The sequence below is a fragment of the Galeopterus variegatus genome, unplaced genomic scaffold (assembly GCF_000696425.1).
Source record: "Galeopterus variegatus unplaced genomic scaffold, G_variegatus-3.0.2 Scaffold1090, whole genome shotgun sequence".
Classification (NCBI taxonomy): Eukaryota; Metazoa; Chordata; class Mammalia; order Dermoptera; family Cynocephalidae; genus Galeopterus; species Galeopterus variegatus.
Window position 1 is genome coordinate 357,689 of NW_007727201.1, and position 19,048 is coordinate 376,736.

A 19,048-nucleotide genomic window follows, 5' to 3' on the forward strand; every position below is an offset into this window, starting at 1 on the left:
TTTGTTCCTCTCACTGAAATAATAGCTCCTTGAGGAAGGGACTCCGTCTGGTACAACCCCAATCTGTTGTCTCCGTTTCCATTCCATCTGATTTATTCCATTCCACCTTATCAGTCTTAACCCTTGTCCCTCTGACTATGTCACTTGTTTAAACTCTGTCAGAGTAATGTTCCTTCTGAAATCCAGCTCATTTTCTAGCAATATCAACTTGAACCCTCAAAGATTAACCAATTGTATCATTAATAAACGTAAATCAAGTCTAATTTCAACCTAGTCTTTACCCTTCCTACATCTTCCCCAAGCTAACATACAAACAGAGAAACACGTAGCACATTGATTCTGAGGCACAATAATCTTTTGAATTAAAAAATTTCAATTAAAGTCACTCATAGCAGGCGTATATTATGTTGCTTCCTTGCTTTCTTCACTTGCTTTGGGATCTGCATCTCTTCCTTTTGCATACTTGTTTCACTCCCCATTTTTATCCTCGGGACCCCACTGGGAGCTACTGTCATATTTGCACATGACACCCTATTCTTGGTCTCAGTGATTGGTTGAGGGTTAGATACCTAATTCAAGCTGGACCAATATAAGTACCTCACTTCCTGGCCATAGGATTTTTTTTTTTTTTGGATACTCAAAGGTCTTCAACAAGATTTGTTTTTTTTTTTTTTTTTTTGTCTTGTCTTTTTCCGTGTCCGGCAACGGATCGCAACCCTCAGTGTTGCCCCCGTACCGGACCGGGGACCGGCAACGGGATTGCAACCTTCGGTGTTGCCCCCGCACCTCGCTCAGCCAGTGAGCGGGAACCGGTCTGTATGTGGGATCCGAACCCTCAGGCAGGAGCGCCGCCGCGCTTCCCAAGCGGCGCACTTATCCAGTGCGCCACCGGGCCGGCCCCAACAAGATTTGTTTTAATTGGACCCGGGAGAGAAGACTTCTTTTTGGTCATGAAGATGAATGGATGCGAGTTTAGAGCTGTAGGCAGCCAGTCCCTTGACTTGTGGAAAAGTCACTTGGAGACAATAAAACCACCCTCCCATCTCCCTCCCTCCTCCTCCACCCCAGAAGGAAATGGAGATGAGAGATGGAGAGTCCGGAGGGGACTTGGTTTCCTGCACCGGCATCTTGAAGACTGTCCACATCCCTTTAGTGATTGATTACATTTCTGCTTTTTGATATTCAAATATTTCAGCACTGTTTTAGATATTAAAATGCTATTTTTGTTTTGTTGGAGTAATACCATTAACTGAATTTTTTTTTTAAATCCTGAATTTTTAATTATTTGTCTTGGTGAACCCAGAAAGTCATACATTGCCTTAAAAATTTGAATTGAATAAAAGTGCACATATTTTTAGAAAGCATTTTCTATTTTCCTATAATCCTCAAGAAGATGAAGAAGATGGCAACCAACAAAGCAAGGCTTCTACTAAGTAAATTCTACTGTAGTTCACAGTCTTTCTGAAGAAGTGGAATAAAAAATGGCATATTGAAATGGAAACTGGTAATCTCTAGCCTAACATGATGGACCAAAAAAAGGTGAAGACTAACAGGAAGCATTTTCTTTGAATTAAACTCAAGTTGCTGTCAATAAAATGTTGCATATCTGCCTCTTAAAATGAAAGTTCCAAAAGGTCTCCTTTGAGTTATCAAAAAAGATAGGATTTTTCAAAGATAAAATGGCCAGAAGAAAGTAGTTGGACTAGTGTAAATTCTGAAAGAGGGAGATGATTTTGCTTAAAAATATACTTGCAACTTGATATCATTTATCCAGTTTGTTTTATAAGACTGAATTTTATGAATGATCAAATGGTATTTTAATTTAAAATTTTTATGATTGATTAATTTTTTATGCTTTTAATGAAATGTTATTTTAAATAGTACTTTATTTTTATTTTCTAACTTAGAATGATCACACATATTTAATAATTCTATTTTATAAATTTATATATTACTTTATGTTATAATTTTATAATTTTTATATCAGAAATTGATTAAATATTCAGTTTCGTTGACTTTTTTTACCTTATGAAATAGGAACACTCTGCAATTTAATTTTGTGATCCAAAAACTCCCCTCCCTTTGCTTTGAAATAGTTTTTGTCATTTTTACCTCTAGATCCTTCCTTAATATGAGGGTACATCAAAAAGTTCATGAAAAATAGAATTAAAAGATAATACAAATTTTTCTATGTACTTTTTGGAGTACCTTCATATAGTCATACTTCCGCCTTCATCTCTGAGGCAGATAAATGGATAATAAAATTTGATATTTTCAGTTAGAATCACAATGCAAAATTTTTTAAACATACTAACCTCACTAGAAAAATAAACTCAGAATTTATGCTCTGCTTTAAGCATTTCTGTTGATGGGAGTATTGCTGTATAAAGCATAAGCTGAGTTATCTAACCAGACAAATGATTCTATAATAGTGTTCATTCATGTTTTGCTTGAAACTTATTAATGCCTTTCTGTCAAAATTTCTACTTGACAAATAACTCAACTAGCTTTCAATATTAACATGTTAAGTCTGTAAGAACCGAACAGGGATAATAATATATCAGGATTCAAGAAAGGATTTTTGAAATCAGACACTGAATGTTTAGCGGAAATATTTCAAATTCTAAACAGGATATTTAGAATAGCAAATAATTTACCTTGTCCACTGCACAAGGTATTTGTATTTCAAGATCATCTGCCAAGTACTGGGGTTGAAAGCTCAAAAATTATTTTCCCCCAGCAATAGACACAATAGAACAGACCTTGTCCTTTCACTGAAGTGTGTAGCATTTCTAGGTAATTTCTGCATTGCTCTCTTGCTGCTAATGGTAAAGAAATCCTTGGTTTGGGGGAATTTGTGCTGACCTTTATTTTTTAAGTAAGCAGCTCCAACATAATTATAACACAAGCGTGGGATACCTATTATTAAGTACCAAGTAACTTGATGAGAGTGGGACAGGAATGGGGCAAATTGTGTAGTAACCTGATTGTTGTCCTGAGCCTTGAATATTTAATTCCTTTCGGAATGTCAGGATGTTTCAGAATTCTGGATAAGTTCTGTTTCTCATTTTATCAAGGGGAAAATTATACATTTTTATATGTATCTTATGACCATACAATTCCTAAGAAGCAAATTTGAGGCAAATCCTTTCACTTCTCTGTGCAATATTGCCTTTAGGCCTAGAGCAGAGGGACTTTGCCTGGCCCCGTGATTTAGGGCAGTGCTTCTCAATCAGGAGTGACTTTGTCCCTAGGGGACACTTGGAATGTTTGTACACATTTTTAATTGTCAATCCAGGGGTGGTGGGGTCCTAGTAGCAACTAGTGGGTAGAAGCCAGGGATGGTGCTAAGCATCCTGCAGGGCACAGGACAGCCCCAAAAGTAATTATCTGTGATAAAATGTCAGTAGTACCTAAGGTGTGAAAACCAGATGTAGAAGGACCATTCAGGTCCTCCTCCTCGGGCCAAACTTGTTGGCTAAGGAGTTATGTCCACGTGGAGCCTGGTCCCTATTCTCAAGCAGTGTTTTCAACATGTGGTTCCAGATCAGCAGCATCAACATCACCTGTGATCCTGGTAGGCAAATTTGGGGCCACATTTGAGACTTACTGAGTCAGGAAATCTGAGGCTGGGGTCAACAGTCTGTGTTGTAACAGTTTCTCCAGGTGTTTCTGATGAACTTTGAAAACCATTGTTCCAAGGAGTACAGGAATTCTACGAACCTAACAATACATTTGTCAAGATAGGAGGATAGAATATATTTTGTTTAACAACTTGTTAACTTGATTTATAACATCTAATTATGTAGACATATGTCATATGGGCCAGCATTTGTACTCTTACTCTAGGCATTGGATTAGATCATTGCTTAAATTTTCTTCTGGGTATTTGACCCATGGCTGCTATAGAAGCATTTCGGTTGTGCATTCCCTGCACAGACTCTTAGAGGATACAGTGACTTTGACGCTTAATCACTGGCAAAATGCTTTTTGCTTTTTTGCTCTTTACATAAGATTTCTTTATTTTTTTCTCTTGACATAATTTGAAAAAGATGTTAAGTATTGAAGTTAAAAGGAATACCAATCATCAAACAAAATTTGAACAGCTGTAAAGTTCCAGATAAGTTCTAATAGCATTATTTGTGTTATGTATATAGTTTTAAAAATTGAAAAGTGCAGACACACATACTCTTGATGTGTATGTATATTGATGTTACTATTTGAAAGGGAAGTTCATAATATTAATCAAAAATTTAAATTTTGATATGATTATTTTATTTCTAGGAATTTATTCTAAAATCAAATTTGTGCTTGTAGGCGAAGGTAAATGTTTAGAATGTTACGTGCTGCTATTTTGTTATAGCCAAAAATAAAAAATAACTTACATGTGCATCAATAGTGGATTGGTTGAGTAACCATATGAACATCCATGTAACAAACATTATGCAGCTATCAAAAGAATATGGCGTGTGTTGTAAATGAAGGAGGGCCACGTGGTGGTCCCAGTGTAAGGAGTGGTACCCCGGCATCAGATCATAGGGATTTAATTACCAGCTCTGCCATCTTCTCTCTGTGCAATGTACTCTGTCTTTGCGTCAATTTTTTCATCTCCAAAATGAGGAATAATAATAAAGCTTACTTTGTAAAGTTGCTGAAAGGATTAAATAAGATAAAATAAGTCTTTTAGTGATTGTCAGATAAAAAATAACTAACATATGTTAGCTATTATGATGAACAGAATTCTAAGATAAATCAGTAAATTAAAACATCATCAACACACAGAACAAAGTGTATGGGCTAAAAAAAAAGGGGGGGGTATACTATATGAATTACAGAAAAAGCTTGGCAAGGACACCCAAGCACTACTTGCAGTGTTTGTTTCTATAGATCTGGGATGGAAAGACAATTTTTTCATTGTATAACTTTAGTCATTTTTTTCTATGTATAAGTATTACTTTTGTATTAGTTCATTTTTGTGTTGCTATAACAGAATACCTGAGACTGGGTAATTTATATTTATTAAAAAAGTGTATTTGGCTCACGATTCTGGGACAGCTGCATCTGGTGTGGGCCTCAGGCTGCTTCTACTCATGAAGAAAAGTGGCAGGCAGCCGGCAGGTACAAGCAGACCACATGGCAAGAGGAAGCAAGAGAGAGAGGGGAGGTGCCAGCGTCTTTTAAACAACCAGCTCTTGGGAAACTAATAAAGCAAGAACTCACTCACTACCCCCACCCCCCAGGGACAGCATTAATCCATTCATGAGGGATCTGTCCCCGTGACTCAAACAGCTCCTAACCCTGCCACATTGGGGATCAGATTTCCACATGAGTTTTGCGGGGACAATAACACCCAAACTTTATCAACTTTTATAATTTAAAAAATCTTTTAAGGAAAAACTCATATATGTGATAAGATTAGTATCCAAAATACATAAGAAATTCAAACAATTTAATAGCAAAAAAAAAAAAATTACCCAATTAAAAAATGGACTAATGACCTGAATAGACATTTCTCAAAAGAAGACATAGAAATGGCCAACAGGAATGAGAAAAGGTACTTAACGTCACTCATGAGGGAAGTGCAAATTAAAATCACAATGAGATATAACCTCATATCTGTTAGAATGATTATCATCAAAAAGAGAAAACTACTAGAAGTGTTGGTGAGGATGTGAAGAAAAGGAAACCCTTATACATTGTTGGTAAGAATGTTAACTGATACAGCCATTAGGGAAAAGAGAATGAAGGTTCCTAAAAAATTAAAAATACAACGACCATGATCCAGCAATTCCACTTCTGGATATACATTCAAAGGAAATGAAATCAGGATCTCAAAGAGATATCTGCACTCCCGTGTTCATTGCAGCATTATTCACAATAGCCAAGATATAGAAACAACCTAAGTGTTTACTGATGAATGAGTGAATTAAAAAAACATACACACACACACACGCACACACACGCACAAATATCATTTGGCTTTGAAAAAGAAAATCCTGCTATTTGAGATGACATAGATAAACTCAGAGGACTTTATGTTAAGTGAAATAAGCCAGGCATAGAAAGACAAATACTGCATGATCTCACTCGTGTGGAATCTAAAAAAGTCAATTCATAAAAGCAGAGAGTAGAATGGTAGTTGTCAGGACTGGGGGTTGAGGGAAGTGGGGAGGTGTTAGTCAAAGGGTACAAGGATTTAGTTATGTGGGATGAATAAGTTCTGGAGGTCTAATGTGCAGCACATGTCAGTATTAAAAAATTGCATGAAAAACCAGTTTTTGTAATGACATTCCCCTCTGCTTGATGAATTTCTGAAATTTTCCACTTGATGTAACTGAGATATTCAGTCTAAATTGTCTTTCTTGTTGCAAGCTAATGAACAAAATGCAAAACCATCCTATGTGCAATGCTCTATGGAACCCTTCCTCAGGGTAACTAGAGAGAGCTTGTGGGTTGAAAGGCTGAAGTGCTCCTTGCAATGATTTTCCTACACACTATCACTGCAAATCTATGCTGAATTTTACTCCTCATGCAAGTCCCTTGTGGCCCCATGAATACTTGACTAAATATGACTGGATTAAACAACAAAATCTGAAGTTGCTCTTCCATTGGCTTTTGCCAGTAAAATGCCTGGATTTAGGAGGCCCATAGTTGAATTGCAGAAAGAAATTCTCAGGATACAGGTACCATGATAAACACCATGACTGGTATGTGTGGCTTCTAACTTTTATACTTTCCATCCCACTATGCTTCCACATACAGCACCTCTGGGTCCATAGAAAGCCAAACTCTCATTCTGGTCAAGCAGAAGAAAACATCTCATTTGGCAGTAGGTGTTATGACGTCTTCAATAATCTAACAGAGTTCATTCAAGTTTCTAAATAAATTTCAATCTTGTGCACTTCTTCTTACAGTATGGTTCGGGTTTATGACATTTGTTTTAAAATAAAATGGTTAATATTCATTCTTTGTTAAGGACTCTTTTGTTTTTAATCTTTCTATCATCAAGTGTTCTCTTTATAGAGTTTTCCCTTGTCTTTTTAAAAGTAGCAGTTTGGGAAGGTTTTTGTTCCTTTTATTTTGTGTGATTACAATAGTTTCTCTTAATAATTATTAATCAGTTGAAATGATAATTTTTCTTTCAATGCTACTGAGTCCAACTTTTCATTCCTTCCACTGCATCCATGCTGCTGCTGCTTCTTTTTTGTGTGTAAAAAATGGCATCCAATTATCAAAGAAGAAAGTCACTAAGTATACAAACTTGGTGCCACCAGAATGTTTCCAGGCTCATTTGGACCCTCAATGATGCTTGCCATTCTTCTAAGTTCTCTTTGATGTGTTTCTCTGAGCAGTTCCACCAGGGAATACTTACATATACAAGTCACTTTCTGCATAGTTGTGCACCCCTGCCACCCCGTGACTTTCTCAGAGGTGCTCATCTCCTATTTGAAAAGTAGAGGCTACCTGATTTCAATTCTCATAATATACTTCTTGCCCTTCTCCAACTGCAGCAAAATGCCTGCTTCCTTTTCTCTTATTTCCGTCCAGTTGCAGAAGAAACCCTCCTTTCCTTGTCTGAAACTAATCTCTTTACCTCCTCTACCCTTGATACCATCAGGTAGTAATTTTTTATTTAGATTAAAAATCCAAAAGGTTTGCTTCAAATATGGATTGCCTAAGGACAACTATTTAATGAAGAATAGGATATTTTATATAAAAATATAAATACTTTTGAAACCTAAGGTTTTAAATCTTGAATATGGTGTAACCATATGTGTTTAAATGAATGAGACACACAGAAAAGAATTGGTGGAGACTGAGTGAGAATATATATAAAGAGCAAAGTAGTGTTGTCTAACTGCCATCTCTATTTTCCAGAGTTCTTAATTTTTAGTGCATATAAAGATTTTGCAATGTGTTGAAGAAATTCCACTTACAATTTTTATACTGTCTAAATAGATACTCAATGGCCATTGACTCTATTTATTTTAAGGTATTGCTATGTTGCAGGATTACAATGGGCAAGAAAAGAGGAGGGAAAAACTCCAGCTAGATAAATTTTATTTTACTTTTGGTCTCTGCCTAAAGTTGCTCTTGTTTTTTAAATGTTAGAACTTTTACATTGTATCCGTTAGAATTCTGATACCTCATGAAGTTCAAATACATGTCAGTGGAGAGAGTGACTAAAACAGTTGTTACAATTTCGAAGTTTATTGCCTCCATATACTCTTAGTAACTTCCCCTCTTGAAATATTGACTTATAATTTAATGCTTCCTTTTGAAAGACAGTGAGTGTTAATTAATGATAATACCTGTTCAAAGATCATTGTACTTTAAATATTTATCTGGTATTTGCTTTATATCAGAGAACCATCTGTGACCGAATTGATACAGGAACAGGAGCAAGACCAGCAACGGCTGTCGTTACAGTCTGACTGGGAAAGCCGCAATGGGACCACTTTGCAGGAACTGCTGGTAAATGGGTAAGAACCGTTTCATAAGATCTGTGTAAAGTCAGATTATGGAGCAGGAGTTTATCATCAGGACCTTTCTTCCATTTTTAACTTAAGCTAAAATTGTCACTTTGTCACATCAGTAAAGAGCTTCCATAGAATGACAATTGCCTTTACATTTCAGCATTACTTGATTTTAGTTCTTCCTTCTAGACATAGATTTGTTTTCCTCTTGGAAAATTAAGTCTTCCTTTAATGACTATTACAGAAACTATCATGGTAGGGGGGAAGAATTGGGGTTCTAATCTTGGGTTTTTTTCATATCCTGTTTGAAATAAATTCTCAAGTCTGCGTTTCCTACATATGCTACATGAAACTGTTAACAGAGGGAATTGAAGTGATGATAACTGATAAAACTTGGAGAATATGAGAAAAGAATATACACCAAATGAAATTATTATCAAGTACCTTAAAAGTACACTGCTGAAGAATTTTCTCTAAATAAAATATGGCATCTTAAGCAGGGTTGCCACCCTTGCCTGTGGGTGGGGTACAGTAGAAACATAAACTGAAGGAATTAGTACCTAGGTGCTTCTTACATCACAGGTACAGAACTAGCTCTTGCATACATTGACTTATTTAATCCTCACACCACAGGATTTGTTCAACTTGTGAATTAGGGATAATTATCCCATTTTTACAGATGAGAAAACTAAACTTTAGAATATTTAAATAACTTGCTCAGAGCTTACAGTCCACAGATGGTAACTGATTGTCTCAAACTAATTTTATCAGACTCCAAAGCTTATAATAAGTGCTAGGGAAACCCCTTCTTATGAATTCCAAAGAAGAAAACTAAAGCTGAACCATTTCCCATTAGAACGTCTTGATGTTTTCTTCATAGACCAAACTTTGCAGCCAAATTTCTGAATATTTGTCAACTGAAGTTACTTCTTCCAAAACGATGACCTGAATCTTTCATCAGAGTGATTTGTTTCACCAAAGTAGGAATGCCAGAAAAGCTCTTTAAGGTTAAATACATGAGTAAATAAATAACTCATTCTAAATTGAGAATTGGTAGACATGGTTCTAGTCTTGGCTACTAACTAGATGTGTGATCTTATGTAACCCCAGTTTTCAATTGAGTTAGGATGGATAGTCTATGATGAGTTTTACTATTTCTAAAAGCTGTGATTTTTCAATCTAACAAATAACAGCTAATTATTGAGCATCTCCTCTGTTCCAGGTTCAGTGTCAGACTGTGAGGGGATGTAGAAGTGAATGAGGGCAACAAATACCATGATTTCAAGGAATGCGCATCGTATGGGTAGCACACAAAAAAGATTTCAGATATTGGGAAGTGCTACAAAGAAATTAAGGATATGAGGTAGAAAGTAAGGAGGAGATAGGACTTTAGACTGTGGTAAAGGAGAAAGCAAATGAGCTTTTCCTGTGTTATATAATTCATTGTATATGAATAGTTACACATATCCCTGTGCAAATTTAGCAAGAAATAAAAATACAATAAATCTTCAAAAAGGAATATGGAAATGACATATTTAGGATTTTCTTTTATCTAAAAGATCTAGGATTCTAAGCACATCATAGTATTTTTGAAAGTCCCAAGGTGTTTTTTTTTTTAATTGAAAAAAATTTTTTATTTACATTGTGAATAAATGTTTCATGGTTAGAAAAGTACTTAGTAATTAAAATTAACCTGCACCAAACTGAATTCTCTTATGCAACCACATTGAGAGAGCCATAAACATGGCCCAGGTTCTTGCCTTCAAAGTTTTAACTTAGATTTTTATGAAGTTCTTTCTTTCCTGAACCCACAATTCCTCTAAGTTCTACCAACTGGTTCTGACTATGCCATCTAGAGTTATATGGAATACATTTAATTCCCCTCTCCTCCTGTTAAGTCCTCATATATTCACAATTTAAGCTTGACAGTCTTGGTAAGCTTCTTTTCCAGTCTGAGTATTCCATTTCTTTTTCTGCTTTTTACATTTCTGAAGTAATATTTTATTCCTTTCAGACTATTTCTTAACTTTTGGGTGGGGCACATATTCTTCTCCATAAGCATAAAAATCTGACATGCTCCCTCCTCACCACAGATCCTAAGCAGCAGCCCAGTTCTCCCCCCACCCCCCAATCATGGCATCATGGTTTGAGTCAACATTGTGGGTGGTACCATCAGCCAGAATGATGTGGGAAACTTTGTTACAATGGTTCCTCTTCCCACAAATGTGAAATTATATCATGATGACAGTAAATAAACTAAAAAAAAAATTAGAAGTCCACATTCTCCTTATACACCAGCCTCGAGGTGATACCTGACTGTATCCCTGCCTTGTGAATTCCTGCACTAACAGTAATTGTTGCTCAAAGAATGTGATCTCTGGTAACAACTGAATCTATGTCTTGCCTTTCACTGGTAAAGTGGAGAGAACAGTAAATATATGACTTAATATTATGCCATTTTATATTCCCAAATCTAGGCAGTCTTGTCAGAGCAGAAGTAAGGTTTCTCTACTGTGTACTAAGCAAGGTAAGAGAATTAGTGGTGTAGCCACGGGATATGAACTTTAACTGGATTGGCTCAGGGGAAAAAATGATCACTTGTACAGCAAAAAGTTAAGCGTTTAGCTGGGTTTGGCAGCAAATCACAATCTGTATCTTCTGCTCCTTGGTAGACTGTGGGCGCCGCCCTGCTGCCCGAATGAACAAGAGGATCCTCGGGGGTCGGACGAGTCGCCCAGGAAGGTGGCCGTGGCAGTGTTCTCTGCAGAGTGAACCCAGTGGGCACATTTGTGGCTGTGTCCTCATTGCCAAGAAGTGGGTTCTGACAGTCGCCCACTGCTTTGAAGGGTGAGCTGCACCTTTTCTCTTGTCGCTTTGCCTAGGTCTGATCATTTTGTCACTTGGGAATTCTCAGTGGCCTATGTAACTCCATGAAACCATTTCAGGGCACCAGTCACAGCTGATCTACTTCCCAGGCTTTTTTATCTACCTAGATTTTTCTACCTTTGGTGTTGCCATCTTATATGAATGGTCTTCCAAAAGTTTATAGAAAGATTTGTATTATCTTTTAATTCTACTTTTCCATGAACTTTTTGATGTACCTTTATTTGTGTTGCTCATTTTTTTGGCAAGGGATGTATATTGTTTATGATGTACATCCTAAGGAGAGAGAAAGAGGAAGAAGTTTAGAAGATTGACTTCCCAATGAGTATTAGTCTTTTTAAGACCTCTTAAATATGAATTTAAACTGAGATGATTTATTTGGATACTTCAGTGAGATTCAGATGCAGGAGCAACTGGTGAGTAGTTTGGGAAACAGAGTTAAAGGTATAATATGTGTATTATTCAGTATACGTATGGATGGATGGAGAGAAGGATAGATGACAGAGATATATTTTAAGGAATTGGCTCACATGATTGTGGAGGCTCGGTACGTCCAAAATCTGATGGGGGAGGCTGGCAGGCTGGATCCTCACACGAGAGGTGCATTTAGGGTCCAAAGGCAGTCTGCTGGCAGAATTTCTTCTTGTCTTTTAGGTTTTGTTCCATTAAGGTCTCCAACTGAATGGATGAGACCCACCCACATCATGGAGGGTAATTTGCTTTATTCAAAGTCCACCAATTTAAATATTAATCTCATTCAAAAAATACCTTCAAAGAAATGTTCAGAATAATATTTGACCAAATATTTGGGCACTACGGCCCAGCCAAACTGTTACATGAAATTAACCATCACAATATGCCTAATGGGAGCAGAAAAATAAGATCAAGGGGAAACGTATCCCACATTGACAAACGTTACGCACAGGGTCCCCATCTTTCCTGGATATCTATTGCTGTGTGATTTTGGAGCAAACAAAAGAAGCCACCATCACCACCAACAAAAACCCAGAAAGTTATTTTGCTCACAGAAGATTCTGGGGGTCAGACATAGGGACAGGACATAGCTGGCACAGTTTGTGTCTGCCCTGCAATGTCTGGGCCTCAGCTGGAAGATTCTAAGGCTAGGAGCTGAAGTAATCTGAAGTCTGGCAGTAGGTGCTGTGTGTTGGCTGAGGCCTCAGTTCCCCTCTGTGTGGGACTCACATCATGGTGACTGGCATCCTACAGAATGAACTTCACAAAAAGGGAACCAGGGGGAAGCTTTTTTGACCCAGCCTCTGAAGACACATAACATTGCTTCTGTGGTGTGGTGTGGTGTGATGTGGTGTTCACCTTTTTTGACCCAGCCTCTGAAGACACACAACATTGCTTCTGTGGCATAGTTGGTCAGAGATGTCACAAGCCCCACCAGATTCCAAGGGGAGAATCACAGACCTTCCCTCTCAGCAGGAGGAATGTCAAAGGATCTGAAGATAGGTTCTAAAAACCATCATACTACTCATTTAATTCTATTTAGTTTGAATAGTTGTACTTTATTTAAAAGTAATATTAAATAATAGCAAGAATTTAAGACAAAAGTAACCCACAGTTCTGTTACCTAACTAAATTGATTATTTTCATTTGACCAAGTTAATTTCTAGAAAATAGGCAATTTCATTTTTTGCCTATTGCCTATTATATTATTTTTTCTTAGCTTTGCTACTTATTGTGTGACCACGGGCCAATTCATTAACTTCTCTGGGCCACAGTTTCCTCTTCTGTGAAGTGAGGGAAATAACCGTCCATGCCTCACAGGGTTGGTGCGGGCATAGTCTATGTAAAGCCTTAAGAATAGTTTATGTAAAGCCTTAAGAACCATGCCTGGCATCAACAAGTAAGACCTTGATAATGGTAAATTTTTCTTTTAAAAAAGAATGATTGCTAAAATTGTGCATTCTGCATTTCCCCTTAGCATTATGGCATGAGTATGTTTTTGCATTTTGCTGGTGCTATTTATCTCCTCCCACACCCTCTCACCTTTGTTTGCTTGTCTTCCTCGAGGTAACCCCTGTTACAGCCTGGCGAATGTTCCTCCACGGCTTTAAACACATACATTTTTCACAGGGTATCATTATTCATTTTTACAGTGTGGAATCACGCTCTGCACTTCTGTTTGTAAATTGCTTTTCATGTGGCAATATATCATGGTCATCCTCCAGGTCATTTGATATAACTCTAGCTCATTCTTTTTCAAAACTAAATGATATTCTCTAATACAGATTGACCATAAATTTTTCTGTAATTCCCCAGTTAATGGACATGTGGTTTAATTCCAGTTTGCTGCCATTTAAACCATACTGCAATAAACTTCCTTATACAAAGCTACTCACCTTCTGGTACTCTTGTTTCTAGAGGTTGGAGTCCAGGCACATACATTTTGCTCAATAAGGAGATTACAGAGATGGACCTATGCTTTGTCCCTTCAAGGTGCTAATGTAGTGAGGAGACAGACATTTAAACAAATCATTAGAATAAAATGTTATACATGATTATGCAATAGGAATGTGTGTATCCAGTTATTTGGTTACTCTTTTTTTTTTTTGTCTTTTGTCTTTTTTCCGTGTCCAGCAACGGATCGCAACCCTCAGTGTCGCCCCCGTACCGGACCGGGACCGGCTACGGGATTGCAACCCTCGGTGTTGCTCCCGCACCTCGCTCAGCCAGTGAGCGGGAACCGGTCTGTATGTGGGATCCGAACCCTCGGGTGGGAGCGCCACTGCGCTTCCCAAGCGGCACACTATCCAGTGCGCCACCGGGCCGGCCCTTGGTTACTCTTTTGGGCGAAATAAAACATAAACAAATCAAACCAGTACCTCTTCTTGAGAACTTTTAATGTGTAAGACCCAGAATGACTAGAAGAGTCTGTATACATTGTCAAGAAATACACTGCAATGTTATTGCTTTGGAAGGGGACAGATGTCTTTTCCAGTTCTGATTTGTAACCCCATGATAAGCAGAAGATTATACTAACAAGAGTATACTATAATCAAAAGATGATTACCTAAACAAATACAACAGTTCTTTAAGGGAACAACCCTCTTCATGTGTTGGTTCATCCAGGTTTACATGCCACTTTTGTCATTTTCATATGGAGTTTCCAAGTTTCCTCCTTCACTGACTGATCTGTGAATTAAGGAGAAACCTTGCAATAGAGAAGAAGTGTGTGTTTATAATTAAGGAAATGGAAAGGCCTTGGTGAAATTTCATGGAACACTAACCAGAACTGTCAAGAGGGACCTGTCCTATCCATAAGAAGTTAAAAATTGTCCAACTTCAAACAAGCCTTTGCTTGAATGTGTGCTAATAACCCCTATTTTACTTTATAACCTCTTCAGTGGTCCCACAAGTGTCTGGGAACTTTTCATTGTAAACCTTACTTTTTGCTGGAGCCATGAATTTCTGCAATTAATGGCTTTTACTTCATATCCTGATTCTATACTTTGGCAAGACCCAGCGTGACCCATATGTAGGTCTTCTTAGCCTGTCTCTTTTAATTATATCAATGTAAAAAAGACAAGTTTGTTTTGCTCTTCCATGGAGAGGAATTTAAAAATCCCAAATGGATATTAAAAACTTAATTGAAAAATCTCAAGTGGAAATTAAAAACTTAATTACAACGAGACACTAAATTGATCAGATCAAGTCCCATATGCCTTAATAACAACTTCAAAAGTTCTAAGGAAGAAAGACTTTGACTTTCAGGGGTAATTTAACAAGCAATTTTCTTGCTTTCTTCCACCTCTGAAAGACTGAGGGATGAACTGCCCTGGCTGACACACAACTAGTAATGATCAGAAGCGTCTAATTCCTCTCCAGGAAACCTGCATGAAAAACTGTCATCCCACTACATGTCACTAAAGTAGATGGAATGAAAAACAAATTGCTGGCATAGTTCGTAAGTTTCTGGAGGACAAGATAAAGACAGAAAATCTCTAAATTTGGCTAGCTGAATTAAGTGAAAATGACATTGTCATGTCTAAACTACAATCAAGTATGGCAAATTGCAAACCAAAGTGACTGGTTATTGCATCCAGAAATATTGCACCTGCAATTCTGTATAAATTCCTCTGGGTGCCAAACTGCATCTGTTTTTTTTCTCTTTGGAGTTGATAATTGAAGAATTGTAAATTGAAATAATACTGTCTCAATGTTATCTATAAAGAATACTCATTATTAAAACAATACTATAAACATGAGCAAATTAAACCCTAAATGTGAATTTCAAGGAATGAAATACCATCTAGAGCAAGAATGAAAGATGAAAAGGTCTCCTAACATCTTCCTTGGCCATTATCACTGTGGGTGGTGGATTGTCACCTGGCTTCACCTTGTGCTTGTCACTTTGTGCTTCCTCCGTCTTTGCACAAACTTCTTTAAGGATGTGCCTGTTTTCCTTGCTGCTGCTTTGAGGCTTGACAGCCAAGTGGGAAGTAGTCCTCTTTATGCTAAAGATGGTCAGCTTCTATACTGGGCTTTTTCTTTGCAGTCTGATTTAGCTCTTTTTACTAAAATAGCAATTTGATCATAGCCTGCTCCCATGAGTTTCTCCAATGGGTACTTTTGAACTGATTTTAAATTCATGTGGCATTCATATGGCCCCAAATTGTCTCCCCTCTTTTTCATTTCCACCCAGAAACAAGTCTGCCTCTGACATTATTCCTGACTCATTCTTTCTAGTTCATGATTAATATACATATTTACCATTTATACACATCTCGTTCACCTCGGATAACCCTTTCAAACATCAGGCTGTTGTTTTCCTGGTTTTTACCAGACTTGGGGAAAAATATTAAAAGAGACTATTATTCACATCATACTCATAACAAAAAGAAAAAAATAACAATATTGTCACCAAATACCAAAAAGTATGTGTCTTTTTTTTGTTGTTGTTGTTTTGTTTTTGGTGGATACTAATGCCATAAAGATACTAGCTTTTGTAGCATGAGACTGCTGGATACGAGTTAAGGTTTAGCAGTTTTATTGACACATTTAAAAAGATGGATGAGTGCTTGTGGTAACCAAAACTTAGTAACTCTTCTTAAAGAGCAAGAAGCTACTAAATAGGCAGAAATTGAAGTGAACTATTGTTTGGTTTAAAATGTCCTAAACAATAAAATCTCAAGTAAATATCAAATTTCTCAAATGGTCATGCACTCGCACCTCTGGAATAAAAAAAAAGGAAGGAACAAGAGGAAGAAGAAAGGAAAGAAGGGAGAGAGGGAGAGAAGAAAGAAGGCACGAAGGAAAGAAGGAGGGGGGAAAGGAAGGAAAGCAAGAAAGAAAAAAGGAAGAGAAAGGAAGAATGCATGTTCTTTGAGCGACAGCCTTGCATAATGAAAAATAATTCTTCTGTAACATCTTGTAATGTTCATGTAATGGCACTTCCTGCAATTTATTGTAATTGCTTCTTTAATTGTCCATCTTCACTCAATCCTAGAGTTTGGGTAGGTAGGGATCACATCTTTCTTGCTTTTTACTGTAATCCCTAGCCCAATGCTAGGCATAGAGGAATTGCTGTACATCTCTTTCTATCTCTATCTCTCTATTCAATGAGTGGCATCAATTTCTCTTTTGATAGCTCTGAAATTATTTTTCTTTAAAATGGAAAAAGGACAGAATGCGTAACTGTGTAGAGGAGCTTTTCAGCAGAGACTGGCCCAAGTATCTAACATTACTAAAAGTGCTTTGAGTGCCAACTTTGGCCCCTCTTTCCCAGTCCTCCTGACGTCTCAGCCTTTGGAATCTTTGTCACACGGATGGTGAAGAAAGACATGCTAAGGAAAGGAGGGATGTGGGTGAGTTTTTGCCTGAGATTCCCAAGAGAGCTCTTAAAAATACTAATTCCCAGATCCCAGCACAAGAGCTTGTTTCAGTTAATATGGGGTGATGCCCAAAGAATCATTATATTAAAAACTCCCCAGATGACTCCATATTGAGCCTGGGTTGAAAAGTGACAGTTCTAGATGGTCAAACCAACCTACTTTTGTTGACTTGACCACAATCTTCCAAGTGGAGACTATGGTGGTGTGGCTGGCTCACAGTACCAGAGTATAAGGGTTTGTCCACATTAAAGCTCCCCCATCACTATTGTCCAATAAATGCCCCTGCCTTTGATCTTGACCCACTCTGGAGAAGGAGGGGCTGTGAGATGAGGAGAGGATAGAGGGAATGATGATGAATAGGCCTTGTCTACATGGTTGAGGTCTGCCACTAGTAACTGTTTTAAACAACATACATCGAGCCATCATTAAACAAGAACTTTTTGAGAACTTACCACATGCCAGGTACCAGGCCCTGTGAATGTGGCAGTGAACAAGACCAAACTAACATTCAGTGGGGCCAGACAGAGAGCAGACAGATGTGTCAATGTCATTGATATCAATGAATACTATGAAAAGAAACTTGAAGCAGGGTCAAGAGTAGAGTGGTGGGGGTAGAGTAAGGGTTGGGCAGGGTGGTCAGGGCAATGTCTCCAAGGAGGTAGTGTTTGAGTTGAGACCTGGATGAAGAGAAGGACTGCAGGTGGGAACCTTTTGAGAGCTAGGGGAACAACAAGGGAAGAGCTCCCGAGTTGTGGATGCCCACTGGCATGTCCAAAAATAGAAAGTCTTTGAGGTTGGAATGAAGCATATGGTGTAGGGCCTCCAAGGCCAGAATAGGAGTCTAGAATTTGTCCCAAGTGTGATACGAAGTCCTTGGAGAATTACGACCAGGAAATGGATCTGATATAATATTATTGTTAAAAGATCACTCTGACTGCTATGAGAAAAACAGTTTATAGGGACTGAGATCAAAAGAAGGGCCACTATTTGGGAGGCCATTGCAGTGGTCCATGGAGATGAGAATAGCTTAGACTAAGGTTGTAGCAGTGAAGAAGGAAAAATAACAAGATGCAGGATATGTTTGAAAATAGGAGTGGTGAAGATAACGTTCACCACTTCAATGTTGGGTGAAAGAGAGAAAAAAAGATTCAGGTGGGTAACTGGTGGTTACAAGTATTAAATCACTGTCAGGTGAATTCTGAGTACTTAAACATCACCAGATTCATGGTAAGCCTTCAGTAAATTTTAGCTATTATCAAATATCCAAGTGAGTGTGTTGAATAAACTGAACATTCAAGTCTACAGTCCAGGGGAGAGGTTGGAGCTGGAAGTACACATTTGGGAGTTGGCAAGGTGTGGGTGGGACATGCAAGATCATCAAGTGAGTGAGTGTGGAATGAGAAGAGAGGGTTGAGGGTAGAGTCCTGGAGCACTTCAACAGAGGCAGTGAGAGCTCAGGAGGGAGACTCAGAAGAGAAGACTGAGAGGGAGGGGATCATGAGATTGGAGCAAGTTCTGGAGCATGGAGAGACCTGGAATCGAAGTGAAGAGAGTGTTTTAAGGTGGGAATTGAGTAAAATATTGCTCATAAAAGTTCAAAATCAATGGAGTCTGAGACTAACCATTGTAAATTGTGGGTGACTTTTTAAGCCCTTGGCTTGCAATTTGCAGAAGCCTCCCCTGAAAACTTGACCTTTCTCTGAGACACTTGGTCTTTCTTGGAGGGATCTCTTTGTCTTGGTCTTTTATTCTTCTCTTTCATTTTTCCTGCCTCCTGTCTCTTCTTCATGTCTTGCATTGTCTTTCTCATTCAGTGAAGCAAGAAAT

General features: G+C 37.9%; 1 protein-coding gene across 1 annotated transcript in view; it reads left to right on the forward strand.

Annotated features, from left to right (window-relative positions):
* Positions 1-19,048, forward strand: part of CORIN (corin, serine peptidase) — a 164,352-nt gene that overhangs the window by 131,745 nt on the left and 13,559 nt on the right. Inside the window, exons 14-16 of the mRNA XM_008574712.1 lie at positions 8,367-8,483; positions 10,955-11,004; positions 11,150-11,324. Of these exons, the coding sequence (XP_008572934.1) occupies positions 8,367-8,483; positions 10,955-11,004; positions 11,150-11,324 (342 nt within the window). The remainder of the gene's footprint in view (positions 1-8,366; positions 8,484-10,954; positions 11,005-11,149; positions 11,325-19,048) is intronic.